Here is a 15,214-nt window from a genome sequence, read left to right as displayed (position 1 = left end):
ACAGGCGTTATTAAAGAGACGGAGCCAGCGAACGCTCCGTGCCTTAGTCAGGTTCACGATTGGAAAAATACCTCACGAGAACATTGATACGCACCTGTTTCAGCTGCTAAAGTTCGCTTCTCTTATTGGTTAGCTAGAACACACTCGTAGCTTGAAAGCTAGCTTTAAACAGCAAACAAAACAAAATCCAACACTGTGAACATTACATTTAAATAAATACTACATCACACCAGCACTTATTTACTTACTGACGGCCGCCTCATCGCCGAGTCACGGGTTCCGATTTGAGATCCACGATCTCTCTGTAGGCTTACACTGATCAGGTAATGTTTATACTCGATTGTGATTATTTAAAGCACAAAACAAATTACTCATGAACATGCAAATGAGCCGGTGTGATTTGCTACGTCCTGATTGGAGCTTCCGGGAAGCGGCATATCCTTTCTAAACGTGTTGATTTGTCACGGCTTTAATTAAACCCGGTTGTTAGATTTACAGGCTCCATCGAGGCCACAGCGCTCGAACTCTGGATGCTTTACTGTCCGACGTCCTGCTGTAAATCAGGTGCCGTGAACGTCCTAATGAAGCTTGTTGAGCCGGTTTAGACGAGAGGCGGCGTGTTAAAGGGCTATTTAAGAGCTGGCCATTAATCCTAGGGTTCCGGTAGGTTCATCAGCTCCAGAATAACATGCTCTTAGTATGGAAAAGATTCTAGTAACAGATTCGTTGTTTTCCACCGAAGAGCCGAGACTCTAAAACGCTCCTGTACTGTGACTTTAAATCGTGTTCGGACAAGTTCCTGCTGATTTAAGGGCTGACGATTAAAATAGGAGGTTTAGCTTTGAGGAATGTCATTATAAACCAAAACTTGCTTATTGCTAATTTACTGTTTCATCGCTAAAGTAAATACATTCTTCGTACTTTAAAAAAAAAACAACTTTTGGATTAGATGAAGAGTAAGAAACAACATAAAAACAACGTAAAGAACAGATGAGAAACTCTTCCATTGGCTGAAATCACCCTCATGGCTACTTACGTACATAGTTTATGCAAGAAAATGTCTTGTTGTACAACGTGGTTGTTATAGTAACATACCAGAACCTTTCCTTAAAGCACTAATTAAGGGTTTTCTTTAAGAACCCTTTTAGAACCATTCTTTCTAAAAGCTTACCAAGTACCAAAACAGGGAAATGGGAAGTTTTCTTAAAACCTACTTGGAACCATTTCACTCTAAAAAAAATAAAGATTCTTCAATAGTTCTTTAAAGCACCATAGGTTCTCCAAAGAACCTTCTTCTTGTCAAGAACAATTTTTCATTGTATAGGGTTCTTGAGTTGAGCTGTATGGGTCTTTGGAGATTAAATAAGTTCTTTATGGTTCGTTATAGGTTCTTCAGAGCTGTGTATTGGTTCTTCAAGATTTCATCCCTTAACAGGTTAAAGTGAACCCTATAAGGTTCTTTGTGGGACTGGAAAAGGTTCTCCAGGCATCACTCTTAAGACCCTTACTTTGGTTCCTTAAAGCACTAACTCAGGGTTTTCTTTAGAGAACTTGCGATCACATGGTTCCTTGTGGCACTGCCGTGAAGAACCATTTCTGGGTTCTTTAAAGCACCAGTAAAAAGATGGTTCTCTAAAGAACTTCAGCGTAAAAGGTTCTTTGTGCAACTTAGAAGGGTTCTCTTATGGCATCCGGCCGAAAAACCCTTTTTGGTTCTAATTGGAACCTTTATTTTTGAGCGAGTGATCGGAAAACACTCTGTCGTAAGGTTCTACAGAGAACCTTTTAGAGTTCAGCTAATGGGTTACAATTGCTTAATTACTGTTAGAGCCAAAATATAACAATTCTTCGAAATGATTTAAACCCTTAAGGGATCTCTGGATGTCCATCTGAGAGAACACTTCATGAGAACTATAGTAATTATCCAAAGAACCGTTAAAGAACCCTTCCGGTACCAAGACAGTTTAGATAAATAGTAAATAGAGGCACGTGATTGGATAATTGGATAGTCAATGTTTGAACGGCATTAACAATGGTGTAAAGAATTAACAACAATCTTAAAGTTTGGCAAACTTTCACCGGTTAAATGACGATGTTTACAAGTTATACAGTCAGTTAAACGAACAGAAGGACTGGCTAGTTGATGCAGCCAGTTCTGGCCGAGAGTTCTGGCTGTATGCTTTTATCCGTCCTGTTTCTATCCATGCAGCGTTTAGCGTTTTTCCCTGCTCTAATAACCCGAGACGACTTCATCATTACGCGATAAGTCGTGCCAGGTGTGTGAGAGCTGTTAAAAAACCAAAGGTTACACGTGCAGAGCTCTCGGAGCTGAACAGTCGCTCTTTAAAGTGACAAACGGGCTCCTGGAAGCCAGCTGGCACCGGCAGCCTCGTATTAATACGCCATCTGACTCCATCCACAAATAAATCCTGGCGTGTGGGAGAGTGTGAGAGTGTGAGAGTGGAGCTGGAGGTCATTCTGGATAGTGAGGCTACGCTAAAGCGCGGCGGCTCTCAGAGTCACGGCCCTCCGGGTGTTAGAGACGAGGCAGACGGGAAGAGGAAGCGATAGCGTCGTCGTGCTCCTCCACCCGGCCGGACGTGTCTGTTAGAGCCCAGCGGCCCGCTACGCAACCGAACGAGCACCAGCTCCGAAACATTAACCCGCAGACAGAAACTCACCGTCTCACCACGCTGGCCAGGGTGTCCGGGCAAACCGTCCTTTCCAGGTGGTCCCTGAGCAACACACACACACACACACACACACACACACACACACACACACACACACACAGGTTATTTTACAGCATATTATACATTGTTAGCAACGTTCTATATTACTGACACAGGACTTCATTTTAGATACGTACTGTGATCATATTTACATTTTTTGGAGTGTTAAGTGAAGCTCAAAAATCGAAACAGTTCATCCTTTCAGAGATGGAAATACTCCTTCAGAGGGATTCCTTGTTAATGCATATGAAATCTTTTCAGGAAAGTGTCAAATAACTGGAACTACTTTTTAATACTACTGTTTTACTCTGGTGTCTCTTTGAAAAGCTGTAAAAAAAAAAAAAAAACTTCTTTTTTTCCCCTTGGAAATGTTGGATTCTTCCGCTTTGAATTAAACTGACATGAAATCTGTTTTTGATGAGATTAAGAATTTTATGTTTAAGTATACTGCAGCAGATTATAGTATTTACTAGATTATATTATACTGTAGTAGATTATAGTATTTACTATATTATATTATACTGTAATAGATTATAGTATATTGTAGTAGATTATAGTATTTACTATATTATAGTATATTGTAGTAGATTATAGTATACTGTAGTAGATTATAGTATACTGTAGTAGATTATAGTATATTGTAGTAGATTATAGTATACTGTAGTAGATTATAGTATACTGTAGTAGATTATAGTATATTGTAGTAGATTATAGTATACTGTAGTAGATTATAGTATTTACTAGATTGTAGTATACTGTAGCAGATTATAGTATACTGTAGTAGATTGTAGTATACTGTAGTAGATTATAGTATTCTGTAGTAGATTATAGTATTTACCAGATTATAGTATACTGTAGTAGATTATAGTATATTGTAGTAGATTGTAGTATACTGTAGTAGATTATAGTATTTACTAGATTGTATTATACTGTAGTAGATTATAGTATTTACTAGATTATATTATACTGTAGTAGATTATAGTATTTACTAGATTATATTATACTGTAGTAGATTACAGTATTTACTAGATTATATTATACTGTAGTAGATTATAGTATTTACTAGATTATATTATACTGTAGTAGATTATAGTATTTACTAGATTATAGTATACTGTAGTAGATTATAGTATACTGTAGCAGATTATAGTATACTGTAGTAGATTGTAGTATACTGTAGTAGATTGTAGTATACTTCAGTAGATTGTAGTATATTGTAGTAGATTATAGTATTTACTAGATTGTAGTATACTGTAGTAGATTGTAGTATACTGTAGTAGATTATAGTATTTACTAGATTGTAGTATACTGTAGCAGATTATAGTATACTGTAGTAGATTGTAGTATACTGTAGTAGATTGTAGTATACTAGATTATAGTATACTGTAGCAGATTATAGTATACTGTAGTAGATTATAGTATACTGTAGTAGATTGTAGTATACTGTAGTATATTGTAGTATACTAGATTGTAGTATACTGTAGTAGATTGTAGTATACTAGATTATAGTATACTGTAGCAGATTATAGTATACTGTAGTAGATTGTAGTATATTGTAGTAGATTATAGTATACTGTAGTAGATTATAGTATTTACTAGATTGTAGTATACTGTAGCAGATTATAGTATACTGTAGTAGATTGTAGTATACTGTAGTAGATTGTAGTATACTGTAGCAGATTATAGTATACTGTAGTATATTGTAGTATACTAGATTATAGTATACTGTAGTAGATTGTAGTATACTGTAGCAGATTATAGTATACTGTAGTAGATTGTAGTATACTGTAGTATATTGTAGTATATTGTAGTATACTAGATTATAGTATTCTGTAGTAGATTGTAGTATACTGTAATATATTGTAGTATACTAGATTATAGTATTCTGTAGTAGATTGTAGTATACTGTAGTAGATTATAGTATTTACTAGATTGTAGTATACTGTATCAGATTATAGTATACTGTAGTAGATTATAGTATATTGTAGTAGATTGTAGTATATTGTAGTAGATTGTAGTATAGTGTAGTAGATTATAGTATTTACAAGATTGTAGTATACTGTAGTAGATTATAGTATTTACTAGATTATATTATACTGTAGTAGATTATAGTATTTACTAGATTATAGTATATTGTAGTAGATTGTAGTATACTGTAGTAGATTATAGTATTTACTAGATTATAGTATACTGTAGTAGATTATAGTATTTACTATATTATAGTATACTGTAGTAGATTGTAGTATTTACTAGATTGTAGTATACTGTAGCAGATTATAGTATACTGTAGTAGATTGTAGTATACGGTAGTATATTGTAGTATACTAGATTGTAGTATACTGTAGTAGATTGTAGTATACTGTAGCAGATTATAGTATACTGTAGCAGATTATAGTATACTGTAGTAGATTGTAGTATACTGTAATATATTGTAGTATACTAGATTATAGTATTCTGTAGTAGATTGTAGTATACTGTAGTAGATTATAGTATTTACTAGATTGTAGTATACTGTAGCAGATTATAGTATACTGTAGTAGATTATAGTATATTGTAGTAGATTGTAGTATACTGTAGTAGATTATAGTATTTACTAGATTATATTATACTGTAGTAGATTATAGTATACTGTAGCAGATTATAGTATACTGTAGTAGATTGTAGTATACTGTAGTAGATTATAGTATACTGTAGTAGATTGTAGTATACTGTAGTAGATTGTAGTATACTAGATTATAGTATTCTGTAGTAGATTGTAGTATACTGTAGTATATTGTAGTATACTAGATTATAGTATTCTGTAGTAGATTGTAGTATACTGTAGTATATTGTAGTATACTAGATTATAGTATTCTGTAGTAGATTGTAGTATACTGTAGTAGATTATAGTATTTACTAGATTGTAGTATACTGTAGCAGATTATAGTATACTGTAGTAGATTATAGTATATTGTAGTAGATTGTAGTATACTGTAGTAGATTATAGTATTTACTAGATTATATTATACTGTAGTAGATTATAGTATACTGTAGTAGATTGTAGTATACTGTAGTAGATTGTAGTATACTAGATTATAGTATTCTGTAGTAGATTGTAGTATACTGTAGTAGATTGTAGTATACTAGATTATAGTATTCTGTAGTAGATTGTAGTATACTGTAGCAGATTATAGTATACTGTAGTAGATTGTAGTACACTAGATTATAGTATTCTGTAGTAGATTATAGTATACTGTAGTAGATTGTAGTATACTGTAGTAGATTGTAGTACACTGTAGTAGATTATAATATTTCCTACACTTTGTTAATGTATACGACAGCATATTGTAGTATTAACTATAGTGAATTGATTAAAAAACTGTTTTTTTTAAATATTAGAGTTACTACAGAATACTATGGGATACAGTGTGTTCTAGTGTTCATTATAATGTACTACAAAGGTTTAGAAAACTCCAGTTGTAGAAAATTTACCTCAGTACTAAGTGTAGTCTCTTTCTTATATTACTATATAGAGTTACCACAACATATTTCCACATATCACTGCAATTTACTGCAATATCATTACTACAGTAAGGTTCAAAAATACCATAGTATTTACTACAGGAATTCTACTACCGTTTCTATAGTAAATATACTACATTCATGAGGTACACCACGCAATGTTAATTACATGACAGAAAAACAATATTTAATGTGACACTGTATATAACGTAAACATAGACCAAATTCCTATTCAAATGCTCCTCAGAGTTTGTCCTGAACAGAACAGAAAGGTCAAACTGCATCATTAATAACACACTGATATGAGAATATAGCGGTACTTACAGGGGGACCCTTCGGTCCTGGGAAACCGACGGGGCCCTGAGGTCCTTGAGGTCCCTAAAGCGGACATTTCAGAAGGTTACCAAACACAACACACACTTTATTTAGTTATTTTTCTACCTAAACCGTACGCTTGCACTGATAAAGCCAGACTAGCAAGACATGCAGCTCACGCTGTTAGTGTGGCTCGAGGCAGAGATTCGATCGTAACAGTGTTAGATCACTTAAAACAGCCATGTCAGGAGAGTTCAATGTTATCTCAGCTCTAACACACACACACACACACACACACACACACACACACACACACACACACAAATTGACTCATTAACAGCATGGTGATTAGTTAATTAGCTGAATCGGGCGTGATAAATGAGGTCAAACAGTAAACTCCATGCTGTCCCAGTCACACCACGCGATCATCTACACGTCTACACGTCATTACGAATCATTACGGATCGTGTTAAACATGTAAATGAGATGCAAATACAACACACGCCGCACTGTGTAGCTGATAGAGACATGCATCTTCGTTAAAAAACCTCCGTAATTAAGAGGACACGCGGAGTGTCACTGTCACGATCTGACGTCTCCGTTTTAAGCAACGCTACGATTCACAGGCAAGAAGCAAGAGCTGATTATACCGGAATGATTAGCACCTACTTCAGACGGCTAAATCTCACACGGTATTACAAATCACGGCACGTTTTTGGACGGATGTGAATTAAATAAATAAATACATAAATAAGCGTTTCTGTAGGTCGTTTAAACAAGAAAGGAATTTTTAAAAATATCAGCGAAACAAGAACGCAAGAAATAAAGAGAAATGAAGTAGAGAAAATCAGGAAAAGCTAATAAGGAAATGACCTCGATGCTGATGCTGGTTCATCAACACGCGTTCTGTGCGTGGTTAAATGAGGAATAAAACACTTCGAGGCACGCTGTTACAGAAAAATAATCACCAAAATAGTCACCATTTTGAGTTGATTTTATATTTGTTTTATATAACAGCATGTGGTGAATTGTTATATTCGTCTTATTCTACAGCAGTTTGCTAACAATTACAATTTTTAAAAAAAAATTGTAATTGATACAATGATACTTTTTATCCGTTTATAGTTACATTAAAGCTTGTGGAACTGACGTGTGTCTTGTTTATACAGTTCCAGTTGTGTGTTTATGTTGTGACGGGCTAGCTAATCAAATGTCATGATACTATATATTAGCTTAACCTCGATTTCCATATTTTCCAGTTGTCTAGCAACAGTGTTATCTCATATTCGCTATCCCAGACCACTTGAACGGCGAGTATATGGTCACATGTTTACCAAGATGTATGATGGATTGGTTGCATCTAGACGTAGTTCACATGAAGTGCTAAATACATGCTCAGTTATTGGCCTAATATTGCTATTTTGTTAAAGGGTCAGAATGAGTAGCTGAAACACGCACAGAACGTATTGTATCTACTGGTGATATTATTATTTGATGTATTATTTGAAAAGGGACAAGCGTGCAGCGCTGCAGCATGTATTATTCCATGAACAAGTAGGAAAGGGAAGTGAGGACGGGATGTTTTTCAGAATATGAAACGAGCCTGACGCTGTACTAAATAAATCTGCAATAGGAGCTTCTGGAGATGAATAATAATAGTTGTTTGGTTCTAGTCAATGTGCAAAGCTAACGTGTAGACCCTGCTGCATTGCATTATGAGTTGCACTTACTCTCTCTCCAGGCGGGCCAGGTGGACCATCATTGCCCGCTGTACCCTGAAAAAGAGAGAGAGAGAGAGAGAGAGAGAGAGAGAGAGAGAGAGAGAGAGAGAGTGTGTCAGGATCGGCACACAAAATATATAAAAATATTCAAATGGACAACGAGAACGTAGTGCGTGTTGTTACCTTAGGACCTGGCTTTCCAGTTGGACCTCTGGCACCCCGAGCACCCCGTGGACCCTGAAGTCAGGACACACACACACACACACACACACACATCCGTGAGGATTATATTACATATAATACATACATATATGTACATATAATACTCACACTATCATACGTGTGTCAGTGACAGAAAGGAGGCGTGGCCTCTGTGTATGCATCAGTGTCAATGAAGGAGGCATGGCCTCTGTGATGGGCACATGACAGTGATGGAGATGTGACAGTGATGGAGGTGTGACAGTGATGAAGGTATGACTGTGATGGAGATGTGACAGTGATGGAGATGTGACGGTGATGGAGGCGTGACAGTGATGAAGGTATGACTGTGATGGAGATGTGACAGTGATGAAGGTATGACTGTGATGGAGATGTGACAGTGATGAAGGCGTGACGGTGATGAAGGTATGACTGTGATGGAGATGTGACAGTGATGGAGATGTGACGGTGATGGAGGCGTGACAGTGATGAAGATGTGACAGTGATGAAGGCGTGACGGTGATGATGGCATGACAGTGATGGAGATGTGACAGTGATGGAGGCATGACGGTGATGAAGATGTGACTGTGAGGGAGATGTGACAGCGATGGAGGCGTGACTGTGATGGAGAGGTGACAGTGATGAAGGCGTGACGGTGATGAAGATGTGACAGTGATGGAGATGCGACAGTGATGGAGGTGTGACAATGATGGAGATGTGACAGTGATGGAGATGCGACAGTGATGGAGGTGTGACAGTGAAGGTGATGTGACAGTGATGGAGGTGTGACAGTGATGGAAGTGTGACAGTGATGAAGGCGTGACGGTGATGAAGATGTGACAGTGATGGAGATGTGACAGTGATGGAGATGCGACAGTGATGGAGGTGTGACAGTGATGGAGATGTGACAGTGATGGAGGTGTGACAGTGATGGAGGTGTGACGGTGATGAAGATGTGACAGTGATGGAGATGTGACAGTGATGGAGATGTGACAGTGATGGAGATGCGACAGTGATGGAGGTGTGACAGTGATGGAGATGTGACAGTGATGGAGGTGTGACAGTGATGGAGGTGTGACAGTGATGGAGATGCGACAGTGATGGAGGTGTGACAGTGATGGAGATGTGACAGTGATGGAGGTGTGACAGTGATGGAGGTGTGACAGTGATGAAGGCGTGATGGTGATGGAGAGGTGACAGTGATGAAGGCGTGACGGTGATGAAGATGTGACAGTGATGGAGATGCGACAGTGATGGAGGTGTGACAGTGATGGAGATGTGACAGTGATGGAGGTGTGACAGTGATGGAGGTGTGACAGTGATGGAGGTGTGACAGTGATGAAGGCGTGATGGTGATGGAGATGTGACAGATGGAGATGTGACAGTGATGGAGGCGTGACATATCCACACCTCCAGGTTAAAATTGAAATGTTTGTTCAATACTTAATCATTGTATCACATCACATTGCATTAAAACAGCTCTACAACATACTGAACAGATGAGAGTTTTGCGTTTAACTGAATAATATTCTAATAAAACATACTAACAAAACATATACGTTTCATATACACAGACATGCAGAAACAGCCTACCGTTGGACCTCGCTGCCCCCTTGGACCGGGTTTCCCTGCAACACCCTTTCAAAAAGAAAAACGAGAAGTGAGTGTGGGGAATATCAATGGTGGGGTTCGATATAGTGTTGGCAAGAACTCGGTTGACAAGACGCCAAGCTGGCAGTCACACACACACACACACACACACACACACACACACACACACACACACACACACACACACACACACACACACACACACACACATTAGCCACCTGCTGTCTCTTCTTGAACAGATTGCAACTGCATTATGTGGTATTTTGCCTTATGTTTGATCATTTACTAAAGTATTATTAAACATTATTAAACATTAAAAATAATAAAATAAAATAAAAACTTTTTTTTTTTGGTCAGTTTACATTTTAATTTGTGTTTGTGTTTTCATGAGCTTAGAAAACATGTTCCTGATTGAGTGTGGGATGACACATCGGTAGCGTCTTGGCAAAGAGAACTCATTAAACACCAAAGATCTATCACAGTGAAGGTGGACACGTTTTTAGTCCTTTTAATTTTACAAAAAAATGTGTAATAAAGCTTTCCAATATTTGTTGATTTGGCACAATTTTCTGAATTTCTAGCACTAGTAGGCTCTAGTTAGCTAAATTCTCTAGCTAGCTAACAATAATTTCCTGCCCTTTGGTTATCCGAGTATGAACCTTCTGTGGTAACTTCAGCTAGCTAGCTAGCATTAAACTCCTGTGGTGACTTTAGCTAATCAGTAATAACCTCCTTTGGTATATTTAGGTCATTAGCAATAACTTCCTTGTCATAACTTGATCTGATTATCAATCATCTCTTTTGATAAATGTAGCTAATTAGCAACGATGTCTTGTGGTAACGTTCGCTAATCAGTGATAACCTTGTGTGGTAACTTTCTACAAATAACCTTCTGTGGTAAATTTAGCCACATAGCATCAACTGTCCATTACACCGTTAACTAGATAGAAATAACTTCCTGTGGTAACTTTAGCTAGTCAGAAATAACTTTCTAATGTAGCTTTGGCTAGCTAAAAAATAACCCATGATAACATTAGCTAGCTAGAAATGATTTCCTGTGGTAACTTTTGCTATTAACCTCATGTGATGAGTTTGACTAATCAGCAATAAGCAACTAGCTTAAGTTCGTGAGAAGTAATCTACTTTGATAACTTTATCAAGCTAATAACCTCTTTCATTAGTTAACATTAGCCACCTAGCAGTAATTTCCTGAGGTAATTTTAAAGCTAAGTTAGTATTGTGAATAAGCGTAACTTCAGGGTGGACTGTTAGCACACGAGAGTTACCATAACAACTAAGATAACAGTGTCATGACTGGTCAAGATGGAGGGTGCTAGCATTTAAGCTAAAGCAGGCCTGTTCTAGTTCCTGTAGTATAACTAGTTATTAATGTTACCTCAGGATTTTTTTTTTTTTAAGAAATGTTTTCAGCCTGAAGAGTTTACTACATTAAATTCAGTCAAACAAAATATCTTAATTAGCTCCACTACAGCAGCTGCATCTGTGATGGCGGTGCCCGAGTGCTGGCACGAACGCTATCAGCATGCTGTGTGTAAACACTGGCTATAATCCCATGTGAAGCCTGTGTGTGTGTGTGTCTTTGTGTGTGTGTGTGTGTGTGTGTGTGTGTGTATTCAGTATAAATTAGCACAAATTGTGTCCAGCAAGGCACGACATTCCACTTCCCTACCCCAGATTGACTTTTTCCTCTAGGTTGTGTGATTCAGCGTGTTTTGCTCTCGAGCATCGATCAGCATAAGTGTTTTCTTTGCAAATCCCTCTATGATGGGAATCGATGATCCCCGCACGTGTGTGCGTGTGTGTGTGTGTGTGTGTGTGTGCGTGTTACGATGCGGCATAAGTTCTCATGCACAAATCCCATCTTACCCTGCCTCCTTTCTCTCCGTTGGACCCTGGGAATCCCGGGAATCCGGTCGAACCCTGCGGATCAGAGAGGAAGAGTGAGCGGGATGGATGCTAATCTAAATACAATTGATGCAATTACAGCTCTTTAAAAAATTTTTAAAAAAACATTATGCATAAAAGCATCACTGTCAAACTTCACAAACTTCGAAAAAACGTCAAAGTAACTAAAATCCTACGGTGACGCACAAACACAATTAAATTAAACGTGAACTGTCTCTAATTATAGTTAGGAAGCTAGTAAACTAGTAAAGCTAGTAAAATGGAAGCTAGTAAACTGCAGACAACTACACAAACAAGGCCAAAACACACAATTCTGATTGGCTGACGGGGGTCCAACAGTTTATCACATCACGGTTCCTCGTACTGTAACAATGTCAACATTAAGATATATGAGACTTGCCTTTCCACTAAACTAAAATAAATACTAGCTTAAAATAGCTAAAAAGAACCTTTTTTTTCTTTCAGCGTTTTGACTAAAATCCTCAAATCTCTCAGCATCTCTTGTTACCTAAGGATGAGAAATCAGTCGACTCCTTTCTGCATTTTTTATCATTGATCCAAATAGCATACGGCCTGGACACAGCTGTGTGGTGCAGTAACATCAGCGCTGATGCTGCCCCCCAATGGCTGTACTGTAGTACTACATTAAAATCGATAACAGAATGTTTCGGCTAATCGCCACAGCTCTAAACGTGAGATGATGTAAACATGCCTTTGATATTAACACACGCTGTGTCCGGTTCTAATAACACACTTTTGAATGCTATATTTTTCCAATCAGAATCGAGTGTTCCACACTATTATGACTGTGAAGATGAGCTATATTATATTCTGTCTGGAAGTAATGAAGTAATGAGCACAGAACAAACAACTGTACACAAACACACACACACACACAAACGTGCACACACACAAACGCAAGGCCGTTTCTTGACATAAATTTTCGCTTTACGACCCCGGGCCACTAGGGGGCGCCATGATTTTTTAAAAATAAATATGCAAAAAAAAAAAAAAAAAGATAAATACATTACTTTTATGTATGAGACAGTCAAAGTGTGCCCCCTTGTGGCGTGAAAAGAATAGAAACTACAACTTACGTAGCTATATTCCGTAACTAACATGCTAACTAAGTGGTGTGGTGGAAAAACAGAGAATAAATTCATTCGGATTAACTGGACTGAGTCAGCTTGTCCGCTTTCTTGTTTCCGTTTGTTGATGTAAACGTTAGTGGCCAACTAGCTATCTAGCTAGTATCTAGAGTAACAAGTATTAAGCTAACGCACATCAAGATGCTTGCTCGTTACTACTAGCTAGGAGAAGAGAAGCTAGACAGGTGTGGCCTCTGAGTAAATTCTCGCTTAGGGCGCCTAAATGTTCAGAAATGGTCCTGCACAAATGTACAAACACACACACACACACACACACTTTGTCTTACTATCCTTGTGAGGACCTCCTGGTGAGAACATAATAATTAATGCAGCTAGCTAATGCTATGCTACACTTAAAATCTAACACTAACCTTAACCTCAGTAAGGAAAAGGAACCATTTCAGCTCTTTTAGAAAGCCGCAGTTTTTATGTGTAGACACAAGGTCAAAACTGGAAGATATCCCTATCCTCTGTCCTCACCAAGATATAAAACATGCACACACACACACACACACACACACACACACACACACACGATACAGGAGTGTGAGCGTGAGGTTTATGCACACTCCATGTCCGACCGGGCGAGAACGTTCTTACCCCATCTCTCCGTTCCCGCCAGCGTTATTTGGAGCAGAGAAAACAAATCAATGCGGAGTTGAACAGCCTCCTCAATTTACACAACACACCGGCACCGTGATTTAGCTCGCACACTGTGTTTTACGGAAATGACAACACCACTTGATGAACACTGAAACTCTGCGCAGTGACAGCTCATGGAAATGTAAAAGTTTGCTGGTGTGTTGAAGTGGAGTGGATTTAAGCAGCCTGTGGGGATGATGGGAAATAAAACGCTACCACAATCTCTTCACTCATCTCTCTCTGGCTCTCCAGCTGTGCTGTGGAGAACACGAGCTGGCTGATGAAAGCCGTATATTCAGTGAGGATGAGTGCGGAGAGAGGGAAGGGAGGGAGCGGGTACACTCTTCTTGGCAAGGACTCTGTTAGCATAAAGCTGGCAATGCAACGAGGTGGTCATAAAAATATAGAGGCTCGTGATTTATTTTTTTTACTTTGATCTCATTCTCCTCTTCCTTGTGAAGCAGTTTCAATTTTCTCACATAAAAAAAAAATGAGACACTACCAGTCAAAAGTTTGGACACACGCGACATTAAAGTTTATGGTTAGAGTTTGTTTCGTGTGTATAAATGTATTTATACTGAAGTGCAAATTCTTCATCGGGAATACTGCTAACAATATAAAATAAAGCACTTTTTTGATGGCCGCATGATTTTATATGAGGCACTGCACAGAAATGACATTATTAAGACTCTAAAATCATGGAAAATATTTAAAAAAACGGGGGGTGCACAAACTTTTGACTAGTCGTGTACTCTCGAGTAAGCATGCATCGACCAATCAGTGGTGGTTTAAATGAGTTTCCCAATCACGCACGAGGAAAATGATACACAAACACACAACACATATTAGTTCTCAAATGTATCAGGATTGATTTCAACACTTTCTGACCAATCAGAATCCAGACTTCAGGAGTGATAAATAATACGCACAACACTAGAACGTCTTCAGTTAAGCTTTAGACTTAAGAATCTGGAATCGGGAATTTTATCGGCAGTGACATAATAACGAAGGCCACCTGTTTGGGTTCCAGAACCATACACCGTCAAACTGATGATCACGCTTCAAAGGTTCAGGACACGCTGACTGTCTCCATACTGCCTCCCTATTCCCTAATCACTAACTCCTAATTACTATTCCCTAATCACTAACCCCTAATGTTTAATCCTTAACCACTAATCCATAACTCCTAATCACCAACTGTTATTCCTTATTCGCTAATCCCTAATCTCTAATACCTATCCCCTAACTGTTAATCCTTAGTCACTAATCCCTAACCCCAATCCCTTATTGCTAATCCCTAATTTTTAATCCTTAACCACTCATCCCCAACCGCACGTTAACTGCTAATCCATAACCCCTAATCACTAATCCCAAACCAATAATCTTAACCCCAATCCCCTGATCGTTAATCACTAGTCCC

The 15,214-nt window shown here is 38.0% G+C and overlaps 1 protein-coding gene across 7 annotated transcripts in view; it reads right to left on the bottom strand.

Moving 5' to 3' along the window:
- col11a1a (collagen, type XI, alpha 1a) overlaps window positions 1–15,214 on the bottom strand; it is a 118,354-nt gene that overhangs the window by 34,464 nt on the left and 68,676 nt on the right. For all 7 annotated transcript variants that reach the window (XM_017470521.3, XM_017470608.3, XM_017470687.3 and 4 more), the window contains 6 exons: window positions 11,966–12,019; window positions 10,061–10,105; window positions 8,453–8,506; window positions 8,279–8,323; window positions 6,558–6,611; window positions 2,682–2,735 (listed from right to left, as the gene is read on the bottom strand). In XM_017470521.3, coding sequence (XP_017326010.1) covers window positions 2,682–2,735; window positions 6,558–6,611; window positions 8,279–8,323; window positions 8,453–8,506; window positions 10,061–10,105; window positions 11,966–12,019 — 306 coding nt within the window. The remainder of the gene's footprint in view (window positions 1–2,681; window positions 2,736–6,557; window positions 6,612–8,278; window positions 8,324–8,452; window positions 8,507–10,060; window positions 10,106–11,965; window positions 12,020–15,214) is intronic.

Source organism: Ictalurus punctatus, chromosome 1, assembly GCF_001660625.3.
Source record: "Ictalurus punctatus breed USDA103 chromosome 1, Coco_2.0, whole genome shotgun sequence".
In the NCBI taxonomy this organism is placed as follows: Eukaryota; Metazoa; Chordata; class Actinopteri; order Siluriformes; family Ictaluridae; genus Ictalurus; species Ictalurus punctatus.
This window is presented reverse-complemented; position numbering and strand designations above follow the sequence as displayed.